Raw genomic sequence first — 27,826 nt, 5'->3', positions numbered from 1 at the left:
TTTTTTCGCTGACAGGAAAAAAAGGTAATTTCATATTTGTCTGAATTTAGAAGGAATTTATCAGTGGTACTTACCACTGATAAATTGTCAACACTTGTTGACAGTTTGTTTGGTGTTTAATTTTTAATATTAATTGAAATGGTTAATGAAACTGCAGTACAGTTGGTGATGCCTGACCTGTTTTTATAATAATTTTCTAATTCCTAAGCAGAAATAACAGTGTTTTAATACAGAACTTTTATTTCAAAATTAGAAATTTTTTAAATAAAATAAATTTTATTGCATTCTTTATTATTAATGAAGCAATAAAAATGATTCAGCGATAACAAAATTCAACAATTTTTGCTACATTCAACAGTTCTTAATATAATATAATCTTAATTCTTCCAAACAAATTATCAAATCTGCCGTTTGGTCATCATAAATAATGGTTGAACCTACATGAAAAATGTCATATTTCAGTTTCAATTATTGTTAATTTTATTTCACCAGTATTGTAGAAAATCATTTAAGTTAATATTCAAAATGTTGAATGCTGCCTTATTTAAAGATATACTTTAAAGAGTAATGTGTTTGTATTTAAATTTCTGAATATATATATATATAATTACTATTTTTAACCTATTCACATATATTTTTATTATTCCTACCTGTGATATTTTATTCATAGTTTTGTCTTTTCTTTTTTTTTTAAGTGTCCCTTTCAAATATTAACATTTGAAAAAGATGGTGAAATCGTTCCTCTAAAATAAGAACAATTAAAATACAAGGGTGTGACCTCTAGCTATTCAAATTTGAAACCATTTATGCTACTATTAATAATCTTCTTACTTATCTATGTATACACATTGTATATAAGATATGCTTTTTAACTATTTAACAATTAGTTTATATTTAGCTGTTGTGACCGGTAATTTATTTTCTTTGCTCATAATCTAAAATTTGTTTTTCAGTCAACATGATATTTTATATAGTTCTTGTTATATTTATTTTATTGATATACATTGATACCAGGAAACCTGCTTATTATCCCCCAGGTAAATTTATTATTTTTGTTATGAAAATTTAATAAATGTATATAACACAACATGCATATAGATTTTAATTTTTTGTCAACATGAGTTAATTTTCTGATTTAACATTGGTTTAAGCTGTTAATAATTATTAAAATAGTATAACCAAATACATGTTAAAAACTGTAAACCTAATATCACAGGTTCGTAGAAAAGTTGCATAAAAATAATGTGATAAAAAAGGCTAAAATGTTTGACATGCTCTTTTGTATATGTATGTCCCTAGATTTAGAATTAAAAAATTCCATGCACGATTGATAGTTTTATTTGTAATAGTCTTTGTGTAGATTCTTCCTTTAATAGTTGGAAATAATTGATCAATAGTCTTGTTTTCAGTTGAAACTAAAAAATAAAGCCTTTTTGTTCCTGAAACCTGTTTTTTTTTCCACTTCCTGATTCTGTATCTATGATGCTGGGATCATTCTGTCCCATATAGGAATCGTGAATGCTAGAGATTTTCAGAATAGGCTTCCTTTTACAATTATTCTGTATAATGCTGGCAGATACATTTAATGTATATAGTTAGTGTTAATTAAAAAAAAAGGATTTGATGAGTTGGAATATTTAGAGTGTCTGAAGCATAATTAATGAATTAATAATACATTACTTTATTACCATTAGTCAAATGAAACAGGATACAAGTTGTTATAATTAAAAATAGTATTTTTTTATCTATCATGCCAAATTTTACTGGATTTTATGTGATTAAGTAACAATCCTTCTTGTAGCCTAATGCCACTTCTGACATCAGTCTAATAAAGGGAATATGATATAGAAGTTTAAAGCATTTAAAAAATCAAGTGATAGGGTTCTTAACTGAATCTTCTAAAATTATAATTTTTACATTGAATTATTACATTGAACTAGAATTCTAATGTTTTGTACACTGAAAAACAAGATTAGGATGTTTACAGGCATATGTATGTAGAAGAGGGTTAGATGCAATACAGTATGAAGACAATTTAAATTTCAAAAACAGCTTGAAAGGCATCCTTAAGACAAAGGCTGTCTACATAGCTTTTGAAAATATTGAGATATCAATTAATGTAGAGTGGAAAAACTTTTCAAAATTTTATGAAAAATTAGTCTGAAATATAGGGAAAGAGGACTATGTAGTTGGTTGAAGAACTACAAGGGTAAGTCAATTATTATCTGCAATGTAGTTATAAATCTTATTGACAAATAGGAAACTTACATGTATATCATCTTTCAACATATTCCCCTTGCAATTCAATACATTTGGTCCATTGTTGCACAAGCTTCCTGATGCCCTTATAAAAGAAGGTTTTCGGTTGAGCTGCGAGCCAGGAATGCACCGCCTCTTTCACTGTTTTGTCCGAGGTAAATAGACGCCCCTTACTGCCTCTTTGAGTGGACCAAACAAGTGGTAGTCAGAAGGGGCAAGATCAGGACTATACGGAGGATGGGCCAGTACTTCAAAGTTGAGTTTCTGAAGCGTTTCAGCAGTGCGGGCAGCACTATGTGGACGGGTATTGTCGTGCAACAACACAACACTTTTCGACATCAGTCCTCGGCGTTTGCAGGCTTCAGCTTGGCAGTAAGCATCTTACTGTAACGCGCACTGTTTATTGTCATAAATATGTACATGAATATTTTATAACAAAATTTGAACATTTATCAAATTATAAAAATTTGATAAATTAAAAAATGTGTTATTTTCTAAATGAATTATGAAATTAATAATTAAATGAAGAGTTACAGTAAATATATAAATACATATGACATTATCTTTTAATGTAGGTAATCTGTGAGTTTCTTCATCAATGAGAAATGTATTAAAAAAGGGGGGGGAAACAGTTGAAAGCGTTTAGAACATAGTTAAGATATTCTACCATAAAGAATTCCAACATTATTATAATTTTTTGACATTTCACTTTCTCAGTTTTTAACTTTTATTTAGTTTTTAACCTTTAACCATTTTTTAACCTTTTCATTTATTAAGTTTAAGTACTTTTGATTATTAAAATATTGTACATGAACAAAGAACAAAGAAGAACAGAAAACTGGCTTGTTATACATTTAAAAAAATTGTTATTACTTTATTCAGTATCTACTGAAATTATTACTCTTTGCATGGTGTATTTCTATTCTAGAATTGTGTATTTATTTTAGGACCTCAATGGATGCCATTGGTTGGTAATTATTTGCAGTTTCGTCAATTACTAAAACAGTATAAATTGACTCATCGTGTCTGGGAAAAATTAGCAAGCAAGTATGGATCATTACTTGGTTTGTGTTTAGGTTCTGATCGTCTAGTTATTGTATCTGGTTATAAAATGATCTGTGAAGTACTTAACAAAGAAGAATTTGAAGGAAGACCAGATGGATTTTTTTTTAGACTTCATGCTTTTGGTCAAAAACTTGGTAATATATCTATCTATATACATTTTTTTGTTACAATTTATAATAACTGTTTTTTTTACAACTATTTTTTTACAAATTTGTTCAATTTCAGCTCATCTACGCTATTTTAACTTCATGCTATAAAATGTCACCGACAAGATTTTATCAGCTTTTAACTATTCTTGCATTATTTTTTTTATATTAATAATGTTCAGTTCAGTAAGGACTCTCTGAGTCCTTACATAAGGATTGTAACACTTATGTAATGACGCTATTGGTCTTAGCAGTCAGGTGTTTTCAAAAAATATATAAAATTGGCTTCCTCCAATCCTAAACCTGACTGAGTAATGGTTTATAAATTACAATACTGTGGAGAATAGTAATTTCATTAAGTACATTTTTATAATTTCAGATAATTTTTATTATTATCTAATACTATCATCATTCTCTGAGCTACAGAATCAAGATTTGAATTTTTGTCCAGTTTATTCTAAATCTAATTGAAAGCACACTTACTTTTGATTTTAATTGAAATCTAATTAATGAAGTAACTTCTACTCTTGAAGCATTTGGATAAATACATTCTGACCCCGTAGGAGAAGACTGCCTTGTGACGTTCTGGTCACCACACCGCTCCACCCCCTCCATTCTTAGCCTGATGGGCTTTACCAAAGGTCAACTTTTAGACCCTCTAAACCTGATAACACATCACAGTCATCAGTTTGGCTTCTGTCCACTTATGCAAATGCTTCTGCAGATATTTCCATCAGTGTAATTACACAATTTACTATCACCTTTGTATGGCCCCTTTCAACCATGACCACCTATGATAACTTACAACCGTCAACAATCAGATTAACCAATTAACAGAAGTGTGATCCTCATGCCTTCCTCTTACACCAAAGGTTTCACACAAAAACTATTCCCATATCTGTCGAATCATATGCCGCCTTGGTTCAATACCTCGATTAGGTTTAATTATTCTAAATATTTTATTATTTGGTGGTTCATTCAAATAATAAGTCTTTATTTCCTTTATAATACAGATTATTTTTATTATAATCTTTGGACTTGTAATTCATATACATAACATAATTATATTAATTAATATACATTACATTCGTAACAAACACAAGTTGAGTCTTTGAAGGGTGGAACAACATTGATTAAAAATAAAGCATTAGACAAATTCAATTAATAAGAGCAATAAAAAAGGCGAGAATTTAAAAGTCCTCCTTTAATAAAATTTAAAGTTCCTCCTTTTAATAAAAAAGGAGCAAATGAAACCTGAGTCTTAACATGCCAAAAATCATATCCTGCCAAAAATTACATCATATTAGTAGTTTAACATTATAAATGAAACTTAAATAACACGAATCATATGAATTTCGCAATTATAATAAATTACATACTTGATACAATCCATAATGTTACAATTCAACAGAATAACAAACAAGTTTAGTTATGAATAAATGAACAATAATATAATTAAATTGTTAATACTTATGTTTAGTTGAAATGTTATTTACATTCATTTGTGATCTATTAATAGTACTCATATAAATGTATAATAAATTAATTAAAAAGCCATAATAGTATTATGAATAATAATAATCAGCATATTGCTTAAATAAATAATAATACAATTGAATATTTTAACCTATAATAGTTTGAAATTACATTCACATTAATCTTAAATAATAAATAAATCTAGAGAACCTTAATCCTCGATCAGTAAACTATTACTGTTGTCTTATTGCACCTAATATATAAATCCAATACATAATCATATAATGTGTAATATAAATGTGAAATCATAATTAAATTAATACAAAATGTAAATTAGGTTATTAAAATATTAATAAATATTTAAGCATGTTAAATTATATTATAAGAATATAACTCAAATGAAATTACAAGAACAATAGTATGAAAATAATTAAATCAATAAAAAATATTACTTAATATTATTATTTAAATCAGTCATTTTAAATTGGTAATAGACATAATTTATGCACAGGTCTTTTTAATCAACATTAACTACAAGTAAATCAACAACCCTTACTAGGTTGTCAGAGCCTAGGTAAACCTGGGTGATAATTCCATGTTTCCAATACATGGGTGAAGAATTTTCATTGGTAACTAATACTAAATTCGAACACAAAGATTGCGAGATGGAAAACGCCATTTATTGTGTTGCTGTAAATAATGTAAATACTCCTTAGAACATCATCTCCAGATAGATTGTATAAATTTTTGGAATAATTGCCAACAGCCTGAGCAATTAATTTTAATTTATTGGTAATTGGGTTCAGGCAGGGAAGTGAGCGGATATCCTATGAGAAAGTGTCCAGTGGATAGAGATTCTGGGTCTCTATGATCTATTGAAATAACAAAGATAGGATGCAAATATTCCTCAAAATTAAGGATTGTTTGTACAATTACACGATGCATATGAATTTTAACGCTTTTGATTGTGCTTTCCCATAAACCACCAAGATGTGCTGAAGAGGGAGGAATAACTGAGGCTATATGTGTAGTTGTGAATGCTTGAATGTCTGATTTTAGTTTTTCTGAATTTAAAAATTGATACAAATTATAAAGTATATTTTTGGTGCAACAGAAGTTGGAACTTTATCAGAAAAGACTTGAATGGAAATCTTTTAAATGTTACAGTAAATGACTGTGTAGTCATATCAGAAACTAATTCTAAATGAATAGCTTTAGTAATGAGACATATGAAAAAAGCTGTATAAGATTTACTAAGGTCTTAAACCTCTGCCTGCCATGACAAATCATAATTGGACTGCTGTAGTCTACTATGCATGTAGAGAGAGAATGATCAGGAAGGAATAACACTGAAGATGGTAACTGATCAAGCTGTTACCTAGCTTTTTGCATTATATCAAACGCATATCATACATTTACAAATGATAGAAGAAATAATTCTCTTACCAATAATTCTATTTAAAATCCAATATTTCCGACATAAAGAGTGATGTGTTAATTGAACACTCGATTGCAAAAGAAGCAAACGCTCAGCATTATAATCAGTTTTGTAATATTTGGATGTAAAATAAGAGGATATTTAACATGATGATGTAATACAGAATGTTGAATCTGTCTCCTACAAGAAGTAAGCCTACATTATCCAGAAATGGATCAAGTGATATAAGTTTGCTATGACTAGATATAGTTTGATTGTTTCTAACATTATTTATTTTGTTACTAAAATGCATGTGTTGTGATTGCTGAATAAAACAATTAAAGAGTATGATCTAATTCCTTTGTAGTTAGGGAACTAATGATTCGTTCTATTTTAATTGATTTAGTATTATGAAAAAATCTTTAAAAAAAACTAAATGTGCGAATTAAAGTGTGTAATGAAGAAAATTGTTCTATGTAATCGAATACAAATGTAGTAAATACAAATGAAGTTACTAAATTTTTGCATTTTTCTATTAAACATTGAGAATTCATATTACAGTTTAATAAAGTAATATTATTTTCTGGCCAATGGAAAGAAGATTGTGAAAGACATTGAGGACCATGTCATCAAAGTGACATGTCAAGTAATTTACTTGGTGTAAAACCTTCCAATTAGATGGTTGTTCATGAATCCAATGTAGTGCTGTTGTAGAATCTGTGTATATCTCATCAAACTGTATGTTTAAGTCAGTAACTACCTTACATAATAAATGACTAAGTAGTAAACAACCACAAAGTTCATGTCTTGGTAGTGTAATTTGTTTTAAGAGTGCTAATTTTGATTTAGAACAAAATAAATTGGAAGAAGTTGTGTGGTTGGTGTATACAATTCATATATAAATGCAACAGTCACAGCCTTTTATAGAGGCATTGGAAAATCCATTTATTTGAATAGAATTAATTCTATAATCAATGTTAGGTTTGATGGAACAATCTATTTTAATTGATTCAATCAAATGCAGCTGATTGTATAAATTGAGCCATTCTGTCAGTAACGTGTTGGGTAATATTTCATCCCAATTAATTTTAAGTTGCACAACGATTGCATAAAACATTTATGTGAGAAAGCCCTAAAGGATCAAACATACTTGCTGTAATGGACAAAATATTTTTTTAGTGTTTTTTTTTTAGGATGAGTAATTTGGAAAAGTAGCATGTCTGAAGAATTATTCAGTAATAATTTAAAAATATAAATTTTCAATTGAATAACTTCATTTAAGTTATCTGAACCTGTTATGAGATCATCATTAAAATCATTTCAAATGGCCTTAGTGGTTTGTGGAAAATAATTCTCATTTTCATTAACCATTTGAATTAGACATCTAGTGGCTAAATATGATGCACAAGTGGTCCCATACATAATGGTTTGTAATGCAAAGTATTTTATTTCTTAATCTGAATTACTAGGTTTAACTAATGCCTATGATAGATTGTAGCTATGTCAAACGTAATTATGGATACTCAATCTAAGCAACGTGGAAAATAGGTCTTGTTGGATTACAGGTTCAACCAATAAAGTATCATTAAGGGATAGGCCATTAGTAATTTTAGCTGAACCGTCAAAGACAATTCAAATTTTAGTAGTTGAATACTGGATAGTGAGGTAAATAGCACACATTCGATTTGTTAACAAATCATTGAAATTGAGTAATGACATGTGACCTAATTCTAAATATTCCTGAATGAAAGCAAAGTAGTCCTTTTAAGGTTGGCGGCATTGTTAATTAGTTTTCTATCTTAAGATAAGAATCTATTTTTAGTATTAACAAAAGAATCACCTAGTTGAATGTTACTATCTTTGCACAGTAACAACGTGACAAATTTGCGTTGATTATTTTGGTAGTGTTGGATTGAACATTTTTTTCACATGTAAAGGTTTCATTAACTGAAGAATTTTTCCCAAAATTCTTGAGTATAGTTGAGAGATTTTTATGAGTGTTACGAGCAAGAAATGATGTGACAGTATTGTTGCCTTTACGTTATCAGTAAGATGACCACTACGTATTTGTCCTAATTTAGTTTCCTTAGGATATCTGGAATTTTGAATGAATTTCCAGGCAAGATAACACTCAAATAGAATTGAGCTCCAGTTAGTATGTCAATGTTATTTTCTATGTTGAACTTGGGATCTGCTAGAAATATATTATGAGGAAGATTAAGATTAGAATTGTCAAATGTGGTTGACGGAAGGCTGTCTGATATATCAGATAAAACAGCACATAGCACTTTGAATGAAAGTTCTTATATCAAGAGTGATGTAAGTGTAACATTGTGTTTGAATTGAGATAATGAGTTATTTATGCATGAAATGGGGAGATCATTTTTAATAAGTTTTAGGTCCTAATTTTCAGGTAAATTTATATGTGCAAAAATTTGCCTGGCTACCAGAATCTAATAAGATTCTAAATGAATGGTGAATCTTTTTTGAATCACCATTGAAAAAAGATTCTTACATTAATTCTTAAGATTCTTTACATTGCTAAATTTTGAATAAAAAGTGACATTATTTCCTTTAAATTGCTTGTTATGATTCAAGATAAAGCATTTGTTAAAAGCTTTGGTTAAATTGTTATAACACTATTTTTGTTTTGTTTTCTGTTTTCACTTGGATGTTTGAAGTGAATGCATTAAAGATTGTGTGGAATTAAGAAATTCGATAGTCTTTAAAAGCTGGAAATATTTGATTTGACAACTTTTCCTTCCATAATTTTGAGGTATTGTAGTCCAATTTAGATGTTAGAAATTGGACAACAATAAATTCATATGTGTTTACATGAAGTTGCATTGCTTCAAGCAAATTCATATACGAGGAAATTTCATTAATAAATTTGGATAAAGTATCTATGGATTCTCTTTTTATAGAATCTGACCCTTAAAATGCACTCGGCATTATGAAATGCAATTGTATATTTGTTGTCAAATCGTGTTTTTAATAATTCTAGAGCATTAACATAATTTTCACTTGTTATTGGCAAATTTTTAATGATAATTAAGACTTCATCCTTCAAAGAGGAATGTAAATAGTGTAATTTCTGAATATTAGATAAATATCTATTATGTACTAAATCAATAAATATATTAAAATAGTGTTACCACTCTTAACACATTACCTCTAAATAAAGGTATATTAATGGGTTGTAATTGTGTTTGTTTAAATGTATTTGAACTAAATTCTTGATTAGATGATTTTTTACTATCGTTTATTAAATGTTGCAATTTGGACTTAACAGTTCAATGGACTTTACATTGTGTACAATGCGAAGCTAAAACCTTATGAACAAATTCCAATTTAATTTCTGATTGAATGATGTCATATTTGCTTTCCAATTCAAGAAGATTCCTTATTTTAATTTGTAAGGTAGGAATTTCTCCTTATGAAGAATCATAATTGTGAGTAAATGTGACAATCCTAGTTATAGCGGCCTTTATTAACCCTTTTTATCTAATTAATTTTTCCCTATCCATATTAATAGTAATAACTTAAATTATTAATATTATTAAGTAAATTAAATATGAAATGAATCAAATGATATTACATAAATGATGAGACAATGTAAATTAAATGTATTAATAAATTAAAAAAGATATTATATAAATGATATAGATCAAATTGCTGCGAGCCCTATTAATGTAGTAATTTGTTGAACATTAAAATTCTTCAAAATTTCAGATTTTATCCATAGTTCTGGAAGACTGAAATGATTATTCTTCAAAGTTACAAATTATATATGTCCTGGAGAACCATAAATGTTGAATAAATGCCACTTTGGTTTAATACCTCAGTTAGGTTTAATTATTCTAAATATTCTATTATTTGCTGGTTCATTCAAATAAATAAAAGTCTTTATTTCATTTATAATATAAATTATTTTTATTATAATCTTTGAACTTTTAATTCATATATATAAAACATTATATTAATTAATTATACATTTGTAACAAACACAAGTTGAGTCTTTGGAGGATGGAACAAAAGTGATTAAAAATATAGAGCATTAGACAAATTCAATTAATAACAATAAAAAAGGTAACAATTTATAAAGAGTAACAAAAAAAGTGAGAATTATAAGTAAGAAAAAGGTGAAAATTTTAATTTTAAAATTTAAAGTTCCTCCTTTTAATAAAAAAGGAGCAAATGAAACTGAGTCTTAACACCAACTTCAATTAGACTACGCACTCAGATCATTACTTGAAGAGTGCTTAAACACTAAAAATCCTATCCTCATTCGAACAAAACAAGTTTTGATTGCAACAACAACAATTTTGTCCTGCAATTCAATTACACAGCCCTCTTGATTTACTTAAAAATCAAAAAAACAGATTCACAAATTTAATAAGCCTCTAATGAAAACATGGCCTACTTATTTCTACTTTGGTCTACTTTAGGGAGCGAGGTCAGTGCCTAGACCCTCCCATATCGCAGCTCCTTCACAGGTTTCTTCACATATCTATTCTTATCCTAATAGCGAATATCTCCGCTAACTGGGACTTGATGCCAAAATACCTGTCTTGGCAAAGTAAGCATCCAGACAAGCCCGTAGCCACCCATATATCTATTCTATCCATACATTTTGTAACAGCATCAGACCCCTCAGTCATACTCCACAAAGCTAAGAATCTAAGGAAGCCCGTAACTATGTTCCATTGCCTTTTGGTTTTCTAATTAGATGAATACAACAAAAAATGTGGTAGTCGCTTTCCTTTATAAAAAAAAAAAAAAAACAGTCGCACCTACCTGTAATGTACAAATAAAACAAAAATGTTAATGAAACATTCATGTGAATACATATGAAAACTTTTTATTGTACGAGTATAGTATGTTATTATAGTATATTAAACACCAAAAATACTTATGATGAAGTACAGTCTATAAATAAATGATATATTTTAAATTAATAATAAATAATATATATTTATCTATTTAATAATGCATACTGCTAATCATAAAGTACTAATAGAATTAAAGAAAGAATTGAAAATCATTTGGTACAAAATCTAGACAATGTGGTGACCATAAACAAATGTTTTATTTAAATTCTCTTTGTTTAGACAATCCTGGATCTCTCTAGATGAGTGTTGCTGTACAGTAAGAATAATTTTCAAGCCATAAGTTCTGGATATTTTCATTCAATTGTAAAATTTACTTTTTAATTAAGAATTTACAATATTTCTCAGCCTTAATTGTAGTTCCACAGGTGCATAATGTACCAGTTAAACCCTGTAATACTTTTAAAACATATTTGCCATATCATTTGTTGTCTGTATGAGTCTTGTTTGTTTAGGAACTATTAGATGTGTTCTAAATTTTACTGTCATGTTTTGTTCTGCAAGTTGAATTTCACACCTGAATTTTATTTACTAATAACTATCTCTACATTCAAGCATGTTTAATCGATACATTCTGTTCTTTGTTACTAGTAATCATCACTGAGTGAACATTGTATCCATCTCAGGCAATTTTTTCAGTAAAATGATGATTTGTCAATTTTTTTTTATGCTAAAGCACATATGATAATCTTAAAGGGTATCTGTAAAAAACATTTCATATATAACAATTTCTTCAATATTGTGAACTTCAGAAATGCCTTCATTTACAACTGTCATTACTAGCTCCTACTTCTTGCATTTTATTTCTTAAGTGATTTAGATTGTATTTATTAATTTAAAATATTATTTTTGTGTTGTAGACTATTTGTGAATTTAAAATTTCACAAGTGTGTCAAAGGGCACAAGTTGTTTAATAATCTGTTCACTTTGTATTTTATACACATCTGGTATTTATATTTAAAAAAAAACTGCTGTATGATGCAATGTAATTTATAAATAAATAATACAATATATTTTAAATGAACTATAAATAATATATTTATCTGTGTAAAATGTACTACTAACCGTAAACTATTAATAAGTTTGAAGGAAGAATTGAAAATCTCTTGGCACAAGATTGTGGACATAAAAAATATTTTATTTAAATTTCCTTAGTTTAGACAATTCTGTATCTTTCAAGAGAGTGTTTCATAAATGCTGATTGAACAGAAATATTCATCGAGTATTTTATTTAACTAATTGGATCTGTTTGAGCAATAAAATGAGATCTAAGAATATTCTAGATCATAGAATATTGTAAGATCTTGCTAAGACTTAGGGAAAAGAGAATGTAGCTTTTTGTAAAAACGACACAGAAAATAAACAAAATTTTCATAAGTTATCTCAATGAAACAAGGGAAACATGCATAACCATAAGTAACAATGTGAAAATAATAATAAATAACAAAGGATACAAGTTTGACACACATGCGAAACTTAAAATATATAAATAGACTATAACACATAAAAATAACATTTTAAATGAAGAACTACAATCTAACTCTAAAAGTGCTCTCAGTGGCAGTCTCTGAAGAAGCTTAACCTAGAGTAAAAACTAATTCACCACCCAGGTTAAGTTTTTCAACTTTCACATTTAGCAAAAGGTGCAGTGGAATAGATTTAAAAAGTTTCCAATCAAATTTAATTTTGTTTAGGTGTTGCATTTATTGATGGGCCTATCGGTCAAGACCAACGTCGTTTCAGTTTACAAAATTTAAAATCATTTGGATTTGGAAGAAGTGCAATGGAACAAAGGATCATCTTAGAAACATCAGAGCTTGTTTCAGGGTTGAAAATAAAATGCAAGGTTTGTACATTAATTCTCATATACACAAGATTTCTTCAACATTAATATGTAAATTATAAAGTAAATAATATAGGAGATATACATACTTGAATAAAAAAGTAAACTACAAACTTTAGCATCTGATGTTTCATTATATTTGTGTAATGTCTCTTACACTTATTTATTGTCCTGGGAGTAGCCTTATTCAGAAAAATAAATATTGTGTAAAGACGAATGTCAAGGCTAAAATTACTTTTAATATACTTCTATTGTGATCAGATCTAGGCAATAAATGAAAGTGGCACATGAGGTCTGTAAATAAAGTAATGAGACTGATTCAGAAAAACTTTTTATTTACGATGGACTCTATCACCTTCGAAATAGTTCCCTTGGGAAGCGACACAACACTTCAAACAGTTTTCCCACTCTTCATAGCAGTGTTGGAACTCAGAAACTGGAATATCCTTCAGATGGTCAGTTACATATTCTTTTTAATGTTTTGTACTGTTGCAAAATGGTGTCCTTGAAGTGTTTTTTTTAAAAGTTGGGAACAGGAAAAAGTCGCAGGGACTTAAGTCAGGTGGTTAAGGTAGTTGAGGAACTACAGGAATGTTTTTCTTTGTCAAAAACTCATTAATTGAGGGTGCAGTGTGACAAGGTGTATTGTCATGATGCACCATCCAATTATCTTTTATGGCTGATCTCATGCAGGCAACTCTTTTCCATAGTCTTTCAAGAATTTCTTGGTAAACACATTAATTTTCTGTAGGCAAAAACAACTTATGGACAATGCCATTACTATCAAAGAAACAAATTAACATGGCTTGATTTTTGAATTGCTCATTTTTTTTTTTTGTTTTAGCTTTTTTGGTACGTGGTGAGTTTGGAGTATGCTACTTCTTGTTCTGACGTTTTGTTTCTGGGTTATACTCAAATATCCAAGATTCATCACCAGTAATAACATTTTTTTAGAAAATCAGAATCGGTTTCAATTCACCCTAGAAGATCATGGCACATTTCCACCCTGTTATTTTTCTGTTCAACAGTGAGGTTTTTGGGATCAATTTTGCACAGATTTTTTTACGTCCAATTCATTTGTCAAAATTTGATGGACTGTGGTATGGTTAGATTCAATTGTTCTGCAGTCATTCAGACAGTTAGTCGCTGGTCGTACCATATCAAGTCTCTGATTCACACAACATCGTCATCTTTGACGTTAACGGTCTTCCAGAATGTGGATCATCCGCAACTGATTTCCGGCCATCTGAAAATGCTTTAAACCACCTAAAAATATGGTCTTGTGACAGAGTGTTATCTCCATATGCCCTTTTCAATTTTGAAAAAGTTTCAGTAGCATTCTCACCGTAACACAGCTTGATTGCACAACACTGCTCATAATTGGTATCACTCATTTTTATAACGTACAACAAAAACTCATTTCATGAAAAGTTTGTTTATGTCTCACGTGGCAAAAATAGACTAAAAATATTAATACCTAATATAAATCAGCTGTTCATATAACCATATATTTACTTGTAACTTTACAGTGTTGCCACTTTGGCTGCCAAAAAAAATTAGTCTCATTACTTTATTTACAGACCTTGTATATGCTGCTTGTATATGTTTCTTATAATAATAGCAAAACTGATATGATAAGCAGGCTCTTCAGCCTTGATTGCTACTGCTACTGCTATTACTACTGTAACCATCTTTCCTTAAATGCAAAGTATTTATTGTAATAAATTACAATCATCAATTGCAAGTGAGCAGTGTTATTAAGGTAACAGATATAATTCCCTTGCATACTTTCTGAAAGATTACTCTACACATTTCTCAAGCACATTTTGCTTTCATACTTTATTAGTGAGGGGGAGTGGCTCTGTCTGTGGAGCTGTTTCCTTCTCATGAAGGGAGTACAAATTGTAATTGTAAAAAAGGTAATTGACATTTGTGACTAAATGTAGTGGAGGTCAGTGTCTTAGCTGATGTAAGTAGATGCAAAGGTCAACCATGATGATACTCCATGGCTGTCATTATAAAAATCAATATGCAAGAACACATAATTAGAGCATTTAATTGATGTTCTAGAGGTATACAATATGTAACTATGATCATCCTGTAGGTTTGCTGACTTATTCTCTCAGACCCCTCTTCAACACTTCATCTCATGCATTGTGTAAGGTGGAAGTATTATATTCTTGATTCCTTAAATATCAGTTTGTTTTTTAAGTTATAAAAATTGTTATGATTGAAATATCTATTGCGTGAGTTTTTTTTCTAAAAACTAATCTAAGGTAAAAATTCACACCTAATCTAAATAAAATTTATCAGAAATTAAGGAGAATAAATTTATTAGAGAGTTCTCACTAATGATTCTAAATAACATATTAACCATTTAATCATTAGTCAAAGACTCAAAATAGGTTATTGGTGAATATTACCTTCCTTTTTCCTGTTTAGCCTGATTCCTGATTCTGGGAATTACAATCAGGTATTACTTCAGAGGATGTTATGTATGACCAAGTACTACCATTTTTTTTTCATCTTTTATGATGGCAAATGATCACTTTAGTCCGTCCATTATCCAAGTCCCTTCAAAGGGACTGTTCCGGCCTTGCAAACCTACCAGTACATTTTCATACATTCCAATCTCCATGCGCTTTTTGGTGTTGAAAATATTCATGTTGAATGAGTATCTTTCTTATGAGTATGAAGTGATTGTTTTTGCCCTTGATTTTTTCATTTAATCTTATTTTGTCTGTAGTGTTTTCTGGTTAAGGTCAATTTCCTTCAGATTCTCAGTTTCCTGTCTTGGTATTTTTTGAGTTGAGATTGTACTGTACCTGCTGTTTCAGAAGTCTGGAATCTTGCGTTCTCATGATGTGTCCAAAGAATCCTAGTCTCCTCTTATGCATGCTATCAGGATGAGTTCTAATTCTTTGCACACAACTTTGTCGGGCACGATGGAGTTTGTCGGTTTTTGATTGTTTCTTTAGGTGAAAGAGTGTTTCTGCTGCATATGTGGCTTCCAGTTTTATAACTGTGTTCTAGTATCTTATTTTGGCATTTCTGGATAGACTTTTTTTACTCTACGTGTACCAGATTAATTTTTGTACTTTAGTTAGTTTGGTTGTTCTGGTTTGGACTGAGGTTATTTGTTTAGGTTGTTTATTGTTATTTTTCCAAGGTATTTAAAGTGGGTTACTATTTTGATTTTACTGCTATGTTTACTTCTTTTAATTGTGTTGGTTTTTGGGGCATAATTTCTGTCTTTTTGAATGATATTTTGAGACCAGTATTATTTGCAATGTTTTGAAGTTCTAATATCTGTGTTTTAGCTTCATTGATGTCATTTGTTAGCATTAACTGATGAAGTTAGTGGCAAGAGTGACTGAGATACTGCTATCATGTAAGGTTTGAAAACATATTTATTGAATGGTTTAATATATCATTTAAAATTTATAGTTTTAAGTAATTAATTTTTACTATTTTAAATAGTAATCTATATTGCAATTCATGTCTTATATGAAAACGTAAAACCTAAATTAAACAAACAATTATTTTATTAGGATGAAAAGTCGCTAAGAACGGATTGCATGTTTGGAACATCAATTCTTAATACAATCTGGACAATGTTAGCTGGTCAACGTTATGACCTGGATGATGAACGTTTGAAAGAACTGTTACTCAGTATCACTAAACTTTTTCGTATAGTGGATATGTCTGGAGGTCTTATAAATAAAATGCCATTCATCCGTTTTATAGCACCTGGAAAAATGAAATATTATGAATTTGTCAATATTTCAAACAAACTAAATGGATTTCTAAGGGTATGTATTTTAATAAATCACTACATGAAATTATAATTAGAGTTGAAGTTATTCCAATCATAATATTAATTACAGGATACTTTAAACCTTTTACATTCATTTACAAATGCAAAACTTATCTTTGTCCATTAATGTAATTTTTTCTCTGTAATTTTTCTTTTTACATACAGATTTTCTTGTATAGATTTAAAATCAAATAATCTAAAATTTAGATAAAATTCTCTTTTATAGATGTAATCAAAAATCTTTTTACTATTAAAAAAAAAAACGAGAATGAAGTTTAATAGTTTTTAGAATTTTCAGTAATATATCATAATTTTGATTATCTCATAACTAAAAAAAAATTAAACATCAAATATAAGCTTTTCAGACAAAAATCAGTCACTACTGATTTCCATAATGCCTTGGTCTACTGATTTGGAAATTGGGAAAATGCTGTTTTGGGATTTGGATCTCCAAGAGAAGGAATTTTTATAAACTCATCCCCAATGCATTATGAAGGAATGATTCATTTATTCCATTCATTGGCTCAGTTCTTAGGCGAGTTTTGTTATTAGTTGATGTTAAATCCTTTGTACCAGTTTAAGAAACTCTCCTACCAATAGATTTCTTCATTTCATACAAATGTTAAACTGCATCCAATTCCATATTGTTGACCTAATTTTTGAAAATGCAGCACTTTTGACGCTGTAATCTACAGTACAAATGACATTTATCTCATTATTACAGCTGTAGTAAAGAGTACTTTTATTCTCTTTGAATAGAGTTATGGAATGGAGCATATAGTCATACCAGCTAAATCTACCACCCTTTACTCTATATTCTTGTTTTTACTTTGAATTTGTATTTTATTCTATTTAATTAATGCACACTTATCATTAGAAAAATTACTTTTATTTAAAAGCTACTGTGCTAATATTAATAAATCAGAGAGTTTTAAATATTAAATTCATGTGAAATTTCTCTTTTCAAAATGTAAATAATGTTTTAGGTTTGTATAACAGGCAGTATGTAATTTTGATATCTTATTATTACAAAACTGCCCAAAAAGGAGTGTGATGTATTTAGGGTATATGTACGAGGGTTATTTTTTATTCAAGATCCGTTCGGTCACAAAATTAAAACCACAGTGAAAATAAAAAAAATTTTTATTTGTAACAAGTACTTACATAGTTACGCTATTTCTCTACATAGTCACCACTCAGATTTAGAAATTTGTTGTAGCATAGTACCAACTTTCCAATACCCTCGTCATAGAACGGAGCCGCCTGTGTTTTCAGCTATGTTTATACGCTGGTCTGCAGCTCGATATCTGTGCCAAAATGTTGAAACGCTGGCTAGGAGAGAACTTTGTGAAAAAGCCACAATTCAGAATAAGTGGAGAGGAATGTTGTCTTCAGGCATTGTCTTTCTCCATGACAATGCTCGGCCGCACATTGCAGCTGTAACAAAGAAGCTTCTGCAGCGTTTTTGTTGGGAAGTGTTTATTCACCCATCATACAGCCCAGACTTGATTTTCACCTCTTTGCTCACATGAAATGCCGGCTAGGAGGACAACATTTTGGCACAGACATCGAGCTGCAGACCAATGTAGAAACACAGCTGAAAACACAGGCAGCTCTGTTCTACGATGAGGGTATTGGAAAGTTGTACCGATACCCTCATGAGGGTACATTTGTTGTTGTTCCATGCTACAACAAATATCTACCACAACAAATGGTACAACAAATGTTGTACCACTGTACAAGCCCAATGGCCGAACAGAATTAAATGTATGACTCCCCATTGGAATCCTTACATTATAAAAAGTGTCACAGGCTATGTAAATATGTATATATATTTATATATATGTATATATATAAATATATATGTAGTAGTGAAGATTTTCCGGTTGAAGCACAAACTTTAATGAATTGACTTAATGAACTCTGAGTCTCTATCACTGTGTTTGCTGGGTTTGAACTGAATAACTCAAATCAATAGAATGAATAATATTAAAAAATAATAGAATTAAATTGATAAGTAAAATAAGACAATATTAAATAAATTAAAAGAATTTCTGTTTAATAATAATCGGCTCCCGTGAGGACTGCGTGTGAGGCTACAGTGGTAAGGTGATCTGAGCACCTCTCGAGAGGCTGACTGATCATCATCATCAACTGGTAACAAATGATCCTTTAAGTTTGGATAAAAATTGTAACTGTGAAGGTTTGATGTTTATAAAAAAGGAAGAACAATATAAAATTAAACAGGAAGAATTGGTAAAGTTGTTTATTTAAAAATATAATGTGTTCAATCGTTTTTAATTTAACTTATTAGTGTTATAATTTGGATTGTTTGCTTAATTCTTACTCTTAATTACGCATGTTTTTTTAATCTAAACATTTCCAGGTTATCAACCTGTGGTAATACAGAGTGATTAGAATTGAAATATACATTTTTGATAGCTTATAAAAATTAAACTAGTGTATGTGAATACAATAAATGATATGGTTTTACAGGGAATCTTTTTAAAGTTTATCTTGGTATATCTTTCTTTCTTTTTCCTGTTTAGCCTCTGGTAACTACCGTTTAGATAATTCTTCAGACGATGATATGTATGAGTGCAAAGGAAGTGTAGTCTTGTACAATTGAAACCCAACCACCAAAGAACACCGGTATCCACGATCTAGTATTCAAATCCGTGTAAAAATAACTGGCTTTAGTAGGACTTGAACATTGGAACTCTTGACTTCCAAATCAGCTGATTTGGGAAGACGCATTCACCACTAGACCAACCCGGTGCTCTGTCTTGGTATATCTGCTCAGCTGATTGATGTGTCATGTTACCAGACTGGTAAGGTGGCCACTACTGCTGTAGAAAAAGTTTTTTGTGTGTTCGAATTAGCCAAAACATACTCTGTTACTGCCGTGCAGTGGCATTTTAGAACAAAATATGGTAAATCAACGTATGGTGAAAGTGTTGGCCACCAAGTAGTCCAGAATTGACACCTTGCAACTACTTTTTATGGGGTTATGTAAAAGACAAAGTTTTTGTACCGCCTCTTCCTGTTGATATCGGCGACTTAATATGACGTATTAGAAATGCTGTTGCTACCATTGACCAATATATGCTTGCACATGTTTGGGACGAATTCAATAAATTGATATCTGTCGTGTTAAAAATGGTGTACACATTAAACATTTATAAATAAGAACTTAAAGAATTCTATATAATTATGTAAGCGATCATCTCATCTCTTAAAAATAAATTTTTAATAAAGCTGTTGAAAGTATATATTTTATTTGTAATCACCTGTATATAAAATAATGTATGACAATTAGAAATATTTCTATATTTATTTTGATAAAATAGCGGCAGAAACTCACACAATGTTAGTGCGGATATTCAGTTGATGCTTTTTTTCTTTTTTTTTTTTTTGGGCGAAAAACGGTTGAACGTTATCATCGCCCGGAAAATAAATAAATAGAAAAATAAATAAAAATAATTTAAGGTTTTTAGATAACATTAAAACTTAAAACTACTATCACAGAAACAAAATCCGGAATGGGTGTAAAAGGCCCATTCTCAGATAACAAAAACACTAATATGCAACTTAAAACTATGTTAAAAACTATCACATTAAAAATAAATAAAACTTAAAACTATTACGTTTACAGTCTTACAACTAATATCACAAAAATCTTACAACTAATATCACAGACGAATTTAAAAAACAAACAAAAAAAACAAAAAAAAAATATGAATATATATATAGGAAAAAAAAAATCCGATAGGGAGTGTAAAAGGCTCCCTACTCGGATAACAAAAACAATACATAGGACAACATTAACCCTATACTACGTAAAAATATAAACATCCGGTTTAAAACCTCCTTATCGTCACGCAAGATACCACGGATGTTACTAGGAATTTTAAATTTACGACGCATGCCGCATAACATATGCAGTCCACGAGTATGTGGCGCACAGTCACGCGGCAGTTGCATCTTGCGCATAGTGGTGGTTGTCCTCTTGTAAACAGGTACTCGTGTGTGACTCTCGTGTGTCCTATCCGCAATCGACAGAGAACTACTTCCTCACGCCGGGGTTTTCTGTATGAGGAGTTCCATGGTAACACAGAATCTTTAATCTGACGGAGTTTATTATCAACGGTAGCTGTCCAATCACCTTGCCACCTTGTTCTTAATAATTGTTTTACATAGTTAATGAAATCAGAAGTAGCAACTCGGGTGGTGAAAGGAGGCTGGTTACATGCTTCTTTGGCAGCGGAATTTGCATGTTCATTACCTGGAATCCCTACGTGGCTAGGGACCCAGCAAAAACTTAATTCTGTGTTGCGATTATTCAACTCAGCGATTGCGTTGTAAATTTCAATGACGATAGGATGTTTGGGATAAAAGTTTTTTAAGGCTTGGAGAGCACTACACGAGTCACTGCAAATAAGAATTTTTCTATATTTAGGGTTAATGATGTTTAGAGCCTTATTTATAGCGTATAGTTCAGCGGTAAACACACTCGTAATACCGGGTAGACCAAACATATAAGTTCTCTCATTAACAACAAATGCACACCCAACTGTATCATTTTGTTTCGATCCATCAGTGTATACAACCGCGTCTGGTTTCATCTTGGAGAGAACACACTGAAACATTTGCTGAAAGACAATAGATGGTGTTGATTGTTTATTGTATGTGGTCAGGTCAAAATTAAAATTTATAAGGTTTATTTTCCACGGAGGATATGAGCAAGGATATATAGGAAAGAATGACGGTTTGTCAACATTTATATGCTGCAGCAGACGCCAGGTACGGATACCTACCGGTGCAGTACGACGTGGATGGTCCTCATACTTTCTTAGATTAGGATTTCTAAAGACTGACTCAAGAGCCGGGTGATTTGGTTGTCCTCTGAGACGAGCAAAATACGATAATAAAAGCTGGTCTCGTCTATCCCAAAGTGATGGTTCACCACAGTCTACCAGTAAGCTTGTGACAGGACTAGATCTAAACGCGCCTGTGGCAAGCCGAAGGAAAGCATGATGTACACTATCCAGCATTTTAAGCACGGTTTGACGAGCTGATGAGTAGGCCACACAACCGTAATCTAAACGGGAGCGAACAAAGGAATAGTAAAAACGTATCATACATGATCTATCGGCTCCCCAGTTGGTGTTAGTAAGGACTCGCATCATATCTAGAATTTTGGAACATTTTGTTTTCAATTCTTTTAAATGTTTGACCCAAGTAAGACGGCTATCAAAAATTAAACCTAAAAACTTAACGTAATTAGAGATAGTAATAGTCTCACCGTTCAGAAAAATTTGCGGAATAGAGGGGTTTCGTAGCCGAGAAAAAACTACACATTTTGTTTTTTCGGATGAAAATGTGAAACCCGTAATCCTGGACCAAGCTTCAAGGTGATATATAGTGTTCTGCAGTAGTCTCTCTGCTGTAGGTGTTTTAGAAAATGTCGAGGATAATATTCAGAATATGAAATATATGATTCTCAAGAAGCGCAAAGATAACGTTTTACGTAATCGCTTACGTAAAAAATCAATGAAATCGACAGTGTTAGTACTGATGGATTTAATAATGATAAAACATTAGAATTTGAACACGATATAAGAATTAATAATAATAATGATGTAAGCGATAGATTAGTGGAGTGTAATAAACAAAATATTAATGACGCTAAGAAATATACGTGTAATCATTGTGAAAAAACATTCAAGTCAAAATATAATCTGATGCATCACAATAATATTCATGTCAGTGAAAAAAGTTACCGTCGTACATTGTCAAAATTCATTTTATCGAAGCGGTGATTTAAACAGACATTTTTCTATTCATATTGGTGAAAAAAATTTAAATGTAACACTCGTGAAAAACTTTTAAAAATAATGGTAATTTGAAGAAACACCTTATAATTCATACAGGTGTGAAGAAATTTACGTGTAATATTTGTCAAAAGTCTTTTAATAGTAAAGATAGATTAGAAAAACACGTTATTGTTCATAAAGAAGAAATTTCTATAAAATTATCTTCATAATAGTTAATATTTATATAACTTCTAAGATTTACTAATGGTACATAGTATAAAATTTAGATTATGTGTTTGTATTATTTTTTTAAATGTTTGTAAGAAGTTAGTGTATTATTTGATGTACAGTATTATTAAATTTTGTTTTTAAGAATTACTTATTTAGTTTTGTTCTACTTGTTAAGAAGTAAGTTGTTCTCGTTACTCATGTACTTGGAAGTACATACGTAACTCATATTTTTCATCAAAATGATTAAAAAATGTTTTACTGAAATAAATCATATTCAACAAAAAAATGGTAGTTTGGTAGTTAATATATACTAATTCTGTTCTAAAGGTATCCGATCATAAATAAGGTAAAAAGTAACTTACCTGTTATAGCTTCTTATACTAATTTATTTCAAAGCTGTGAATTCATGTAATCCAGCAGTTTTGTTGCATTAAGTATTTTTGTTTTGGTTGTCTTCTTTAAAAAGAAAAACAAGAACTGTCTGTACAAGGTACGGTAAAAGATTACATGGGGAGTGTTTTCCTACACATAATTTTAAAGAAAACATTTACCCAAAATGAAATATTTTATCCAAAAACAAATACGAATTGATTTGTTGGTAACAAATTAATATTTATAAAATATTAATAATTTGATAATATGGATGGATTTATTTATAACATGGATACTGTAGGCTATGTACTATCGGGCTTCTGGAAGCAATTATTTTGTAAACAATGATCCAATTTTCATAATTTATGTTTTATTTTATCAAGAAATTCATGGACATTCATTAGTGAATGTGAAAATTAAAAGAAAATACATGTATAAATATGGATGCAAATTCATGTTTCTGGATTAGACCACCTAACATCATGCATTATTTTACGTTAAATCATAGAATATTATTACTTCACATCAGTCGATATTATTTCCTTAAAATGTAGCATCAGTGTTATTTGAAGACAAAAGCTGGTTAAGCTTCTGTCACTTTCACTTTAGAAAAAAATGTTGAATTTTTATTTTTAACATCGTATTCCTAGCATTTAAAAAAAATACTACCTAGAAATATGAACCATGAATTTTGCTCTTTTAAACTCACCAATTTGTGAGGTTATGTTTGTATTCATATTAAATGTGATCACCGCAAAAGTACCTCTATTTTTATGTATATATATTCTTACATAAAATTAAACTTTTTTATATACCGAGATAAACACGTTGATGCATGCAATCGGTCAATTACAACTTCATATGTAACACTACATAATTTCAAATTAAACTAACATTACAGAAAACCCACCAGGTTGGTGTAGTGGTGAACACATCTTCCCAAATAAGTTGATTTAGAAGTCCAGAAGTTGATTTAGATTTAGTTGAAGTTGATTTAGAGAGTTCCAGCGTTCAAATCCTAGTAAAGGCAGTTACTTTTGTATATATTTGAATACTAACTAGATCATGGATACTGGTGTTCTTTGGTGGTTGGATTTCAAGCCGCACATCTAAGGAATGGTTGAACTGAAACTGTACAAGATTACACTTCGCTTAAACACACATATCACCCTCTGAAGTAATGCCTAAACAGGAATAAGAAAGAACATTACAGAAAAAAATGAATTTTTTTCCTTCATTAAATTTTATTGCTTTCCATAAATAAAATCATTTATTTTCATGGTTATGTATATTTAATTATGAATATGAAGATGTGACTATCCACTACAAAAATAAAACAAAAAGGTATTTCTTCAATGAATTTTATTAGTTAACGTATGAAATTACTGAATTCAAAAAAAAATTTTATGTTTTTTAAAAATAAAATACAGAAATGATAATTTAGATTCACCTACTTCAATGCAACACCTTATTGATTGGAATGTCATTTCATATTCAGTCATCAACATCAAATGTTATGTTAAAATCTTATTGGTCGCCTGAGCTTTCTTAATGTCATTTTTAATATAGATTAGTAAGAATGAAATTTTTTCAAATGGCTGAGAAAAAAATCTTAAGACTAACTTAGTCATAATATTAACTTAGACTTAACATTAATTTTAATATAATTTTTAGAAATAAAACTGATAGCATTACTAATCAATCATGTTATCGGTTGAAGTATCTTTGCTTAATCATTTATAAAAGATGTTTGAGTAATTTTAGTCGTTCTGATTCTTTCAATTTTTGAATACGGTAATTATTGTTAACACTCTGTATTAAGATTCTGTATGCCGTCCTCCCTAGTCTTAACTAATCATTATTCTGCTGTCACATCTCTTGAGCTTGCAATCTGTTGAACTCAATGTCAAGGTTTCACTTTAGAAAAACACCACTGAAATACATGTGGATCTCAAATTAATCGATTCTTCTTTCAACATAGAATTCTCTTATTCAGAGGACTTGTTTCATTATAACTTGTTTCTGTAACTTATTCTTTTATTTATCTCTCTTTTCATTCTGTCTAATATCAGGCCCGATTAGATCTGTTTCATTCCCAATATGTAAGGTTCTACTGAAGCAAGGATAAAGTTTTTTATTTAGGTTTATTTTCACCTTTATTTTTGCAGCTAAGGTTAAATTTCAGATTTTTGACAAGTAGGCTAAGCTTTGAGTTCTTTTATTTATCTCTCTTTCCATTCCATCTAATATATCAGGACTAATTACATCTTAAATGCCTTAGGTTTAATGGAAGTAAGGATATAGTTTTTATTTAGATTTATCTTCACCTTTTTTTTTTTCATAAGGTTGCAGTTAAGATTTTTTACAAGTAGGTTAGCTTTGGGAAAAGATATATAGAACTTAAGAAAAGATATACGAATTATGTAGAGCAATATTTTTTCACTAAATAACCTATTTGGAATGGCTCTGAGATTACATTCGAAATTCTGAAATAGTTTCAACAAAAAAAATTTAATCAAAGAATTAAAGTTTTTAGCCAAACTACTAATAACTGTAAATTTAAAGGAAATGAATGAAGGTTTTGCAAATTAAATCTTCACCCCTTCTATCACCGACATTGGTATTAAGGGAATAATCGTCTTTATCATCTTTCCTGGATGCCATTACCTTTTATCAGCCACTCAATTTTACATTTCTTTATTGAAGTTATAATTGTTGTAATATAAAAGTATGTATAATTTCTCCCTCTCCATATTTAATCTGGACTCAGGTATGTTTCTTAGTAAAAGTTACATTTGTCTGCTTGACCGGTTAATCAGTCTTTCATACTTATTCGGTGTACAATGGATTACAAATATTATAATTGCTACAATTCATGTTTTTAATGTTCAATGGACTCTTACAGCATTTTTCTAGTCAATTGTGTTATTATTTTTTTTATTAAAAATTGTATCAGCTGTGGGATAGATGAGGTGAAATAAAGTGTAAGAACATCATTACTGACTTCTTATTAAAAATTAATCTGTATTAACCGATAGAAAATAAGGCTGGAACTAGCATTTTATAGAGGCATTGGCAAGACCCCAATTCATATTTCACAGCAAATGGAAACCGATGAATTTCGAGTGCGCATGCAACAAAAAAGAATCCCAATATTATTGTCCATTGTGTCCTTCGCAACCGGCTCTTAATTTAACTCCTTGTATTGATGAAATCTACCGTAAGTACATTTAGGCTGGTTTACATTTAGTTTCAATTTTTTATTGTAATTATTTCCATTTTAATATTTTATTATATTTACTACTGTTTATGTTATTCCTTTGAACTTTTTCAGTACTGTAATGTATTACGATTGTATTTGATAAAATATTAACATTTTGTTTGATTATTATAATAAAATTAATAATTATCAATTCTGATATTTGTGTTTTTATTTTATGTCTCGTCCAGTATAACAATTTACTTTGTTAAGTCTACAAAGTTCATAATATAATGCTACTATTACTGTAGATTGTACAGTATGAATGAAACTAATGAAAATATAACACGATAATTATTTTGTTGTTTGGTGGAGAACGCGTCTTCCCAAATCAGTTGATTTAGAATTCGAGAGTTCCAGCGGTCAAGTCCTAGTAAAGCCAGTTATTTTTATATGTATTTGTACTAGATCGTGGATATTGATGTTCTTTAGCGGTTGGGTTTCAATTAACCAAAAATAAAATATGAGTTTTCAAAAGGAAAACAAAAATATCGATTTTTCATAAGTTTCACTTAAATTTGTCTAAATAATTCTCAATTGAATTCTATTTATTGTAATTGAAATACTACTAGTTGGAATATACTTACATGGGATATTTTTGATTTAAAAAAAGAAAGTATTTTTGAGAATTGTTACTGTTTTCAGAAGCGATTGACACTTTATGTCTGGTTGTAAAAAATGAGAAAATCTAAAAATCTGATTTTTTCTTTTAGATTAAAGTAGTACCAGAGTTAATTTTAAAAGCCAATAAAAAACAGTTATTTGCTGAAGATAAAAATTGAAAATTTTAAATTAAAAATATCAGCTGGTTTGATAGAGCTGAGTTTTAAAAGATATATATTTCCACCATAGATAATTTGAGGATAAATAACGTAAAAATCTAAAAAACTAGTTTCTGCAAAAAAAATAATTATAAGATGATAATAATCATACCAAAAAATTAGAGATCCGGAATTAACATTTATATTTCTAAGATTACTAAAGGAATATTCAATAGAAGCTCTGGTTAAAATATTGAAAGAATTTGTCAATAACACTAAAGCATTATAAAATAAACATACTCAAAAGTTAAAATTTAAGGTTGAATTTCGAAACCCATTCAAATAAAAATGACAGTAAGACAAGATGATGGTCTCTCACATCGTTCAATTTCGCTCTGGAAAAATCGATTGAAGAATAGAATATGAAAATACAAATACTTGTAAAAAAAAAATACAAAAGTCAACATCTAAATGT

General features: G+C 29.6%; 1 protein-coding gene and 1 pseudogene across 2 annotated transcripts; one reads left to right on the top strand and one right to left on the bottom strand.

Moving 5' to 3' along the window:
• The first annotated feature begins 892 nt into the window (after positions 1-892).
• LOC142326394 (methyl farnesoate epoxidase-like) lies at positions 893-26,589 on the top strand. Of its 2 annotated transcripts, none has more exons than XM_075368870.1 (5): positions 893-1,037; positions 3,336-3,458; positions 12,947-13,098; positions 16,647-16,907; positions 26,433-26,589. In XM_075368870.1, exons 1-5 carry the CDS (start codon positions 959-961, stop codon positions 26,520-26,522), a joined length of 705 nt encoding a protein of 234 aa, XP_075224985.1. In that variant the 5' UTR covers positions 893-958; the 3' UTR covers positions 26,523-26,589. The 2 variants fall into 2 exon arrangements, with proteins under 2 accessions (XP_075224985.1, XP_075224984.1); XM_075368869.1 differs by having other exon boundaries at positions 3,207-3,458; positions 26,433-26,587.
• LOC142326965 (vacuolar protein-sorting-associated protein 36-like) overlaps positions 4,581-27,826 on the bottom strand; it is a 170,483-nt pseudogene continuing 147,237 nt past the window's right edge.

The sequence above is a fragment of the Lycorma delicatula genome, chromosome 6 (genome assembly GCF_047948215.1).
Source record: "Lycorma delicatula isolate Av1 chromosome 6, ASM4794821v1, whole genome shotgun sequence".
NCBI lineage: Eukaryota > Metazoa > Arthropoda > Insecta > Hemiptera > Fulgoridae > Lycorma > Lycorma delicatula.
The sequence above is the reverse complement of the archived record's forward strand: the minus strand, read 5'-3'. Positions and strand labels throughout refer to the sequence as shown.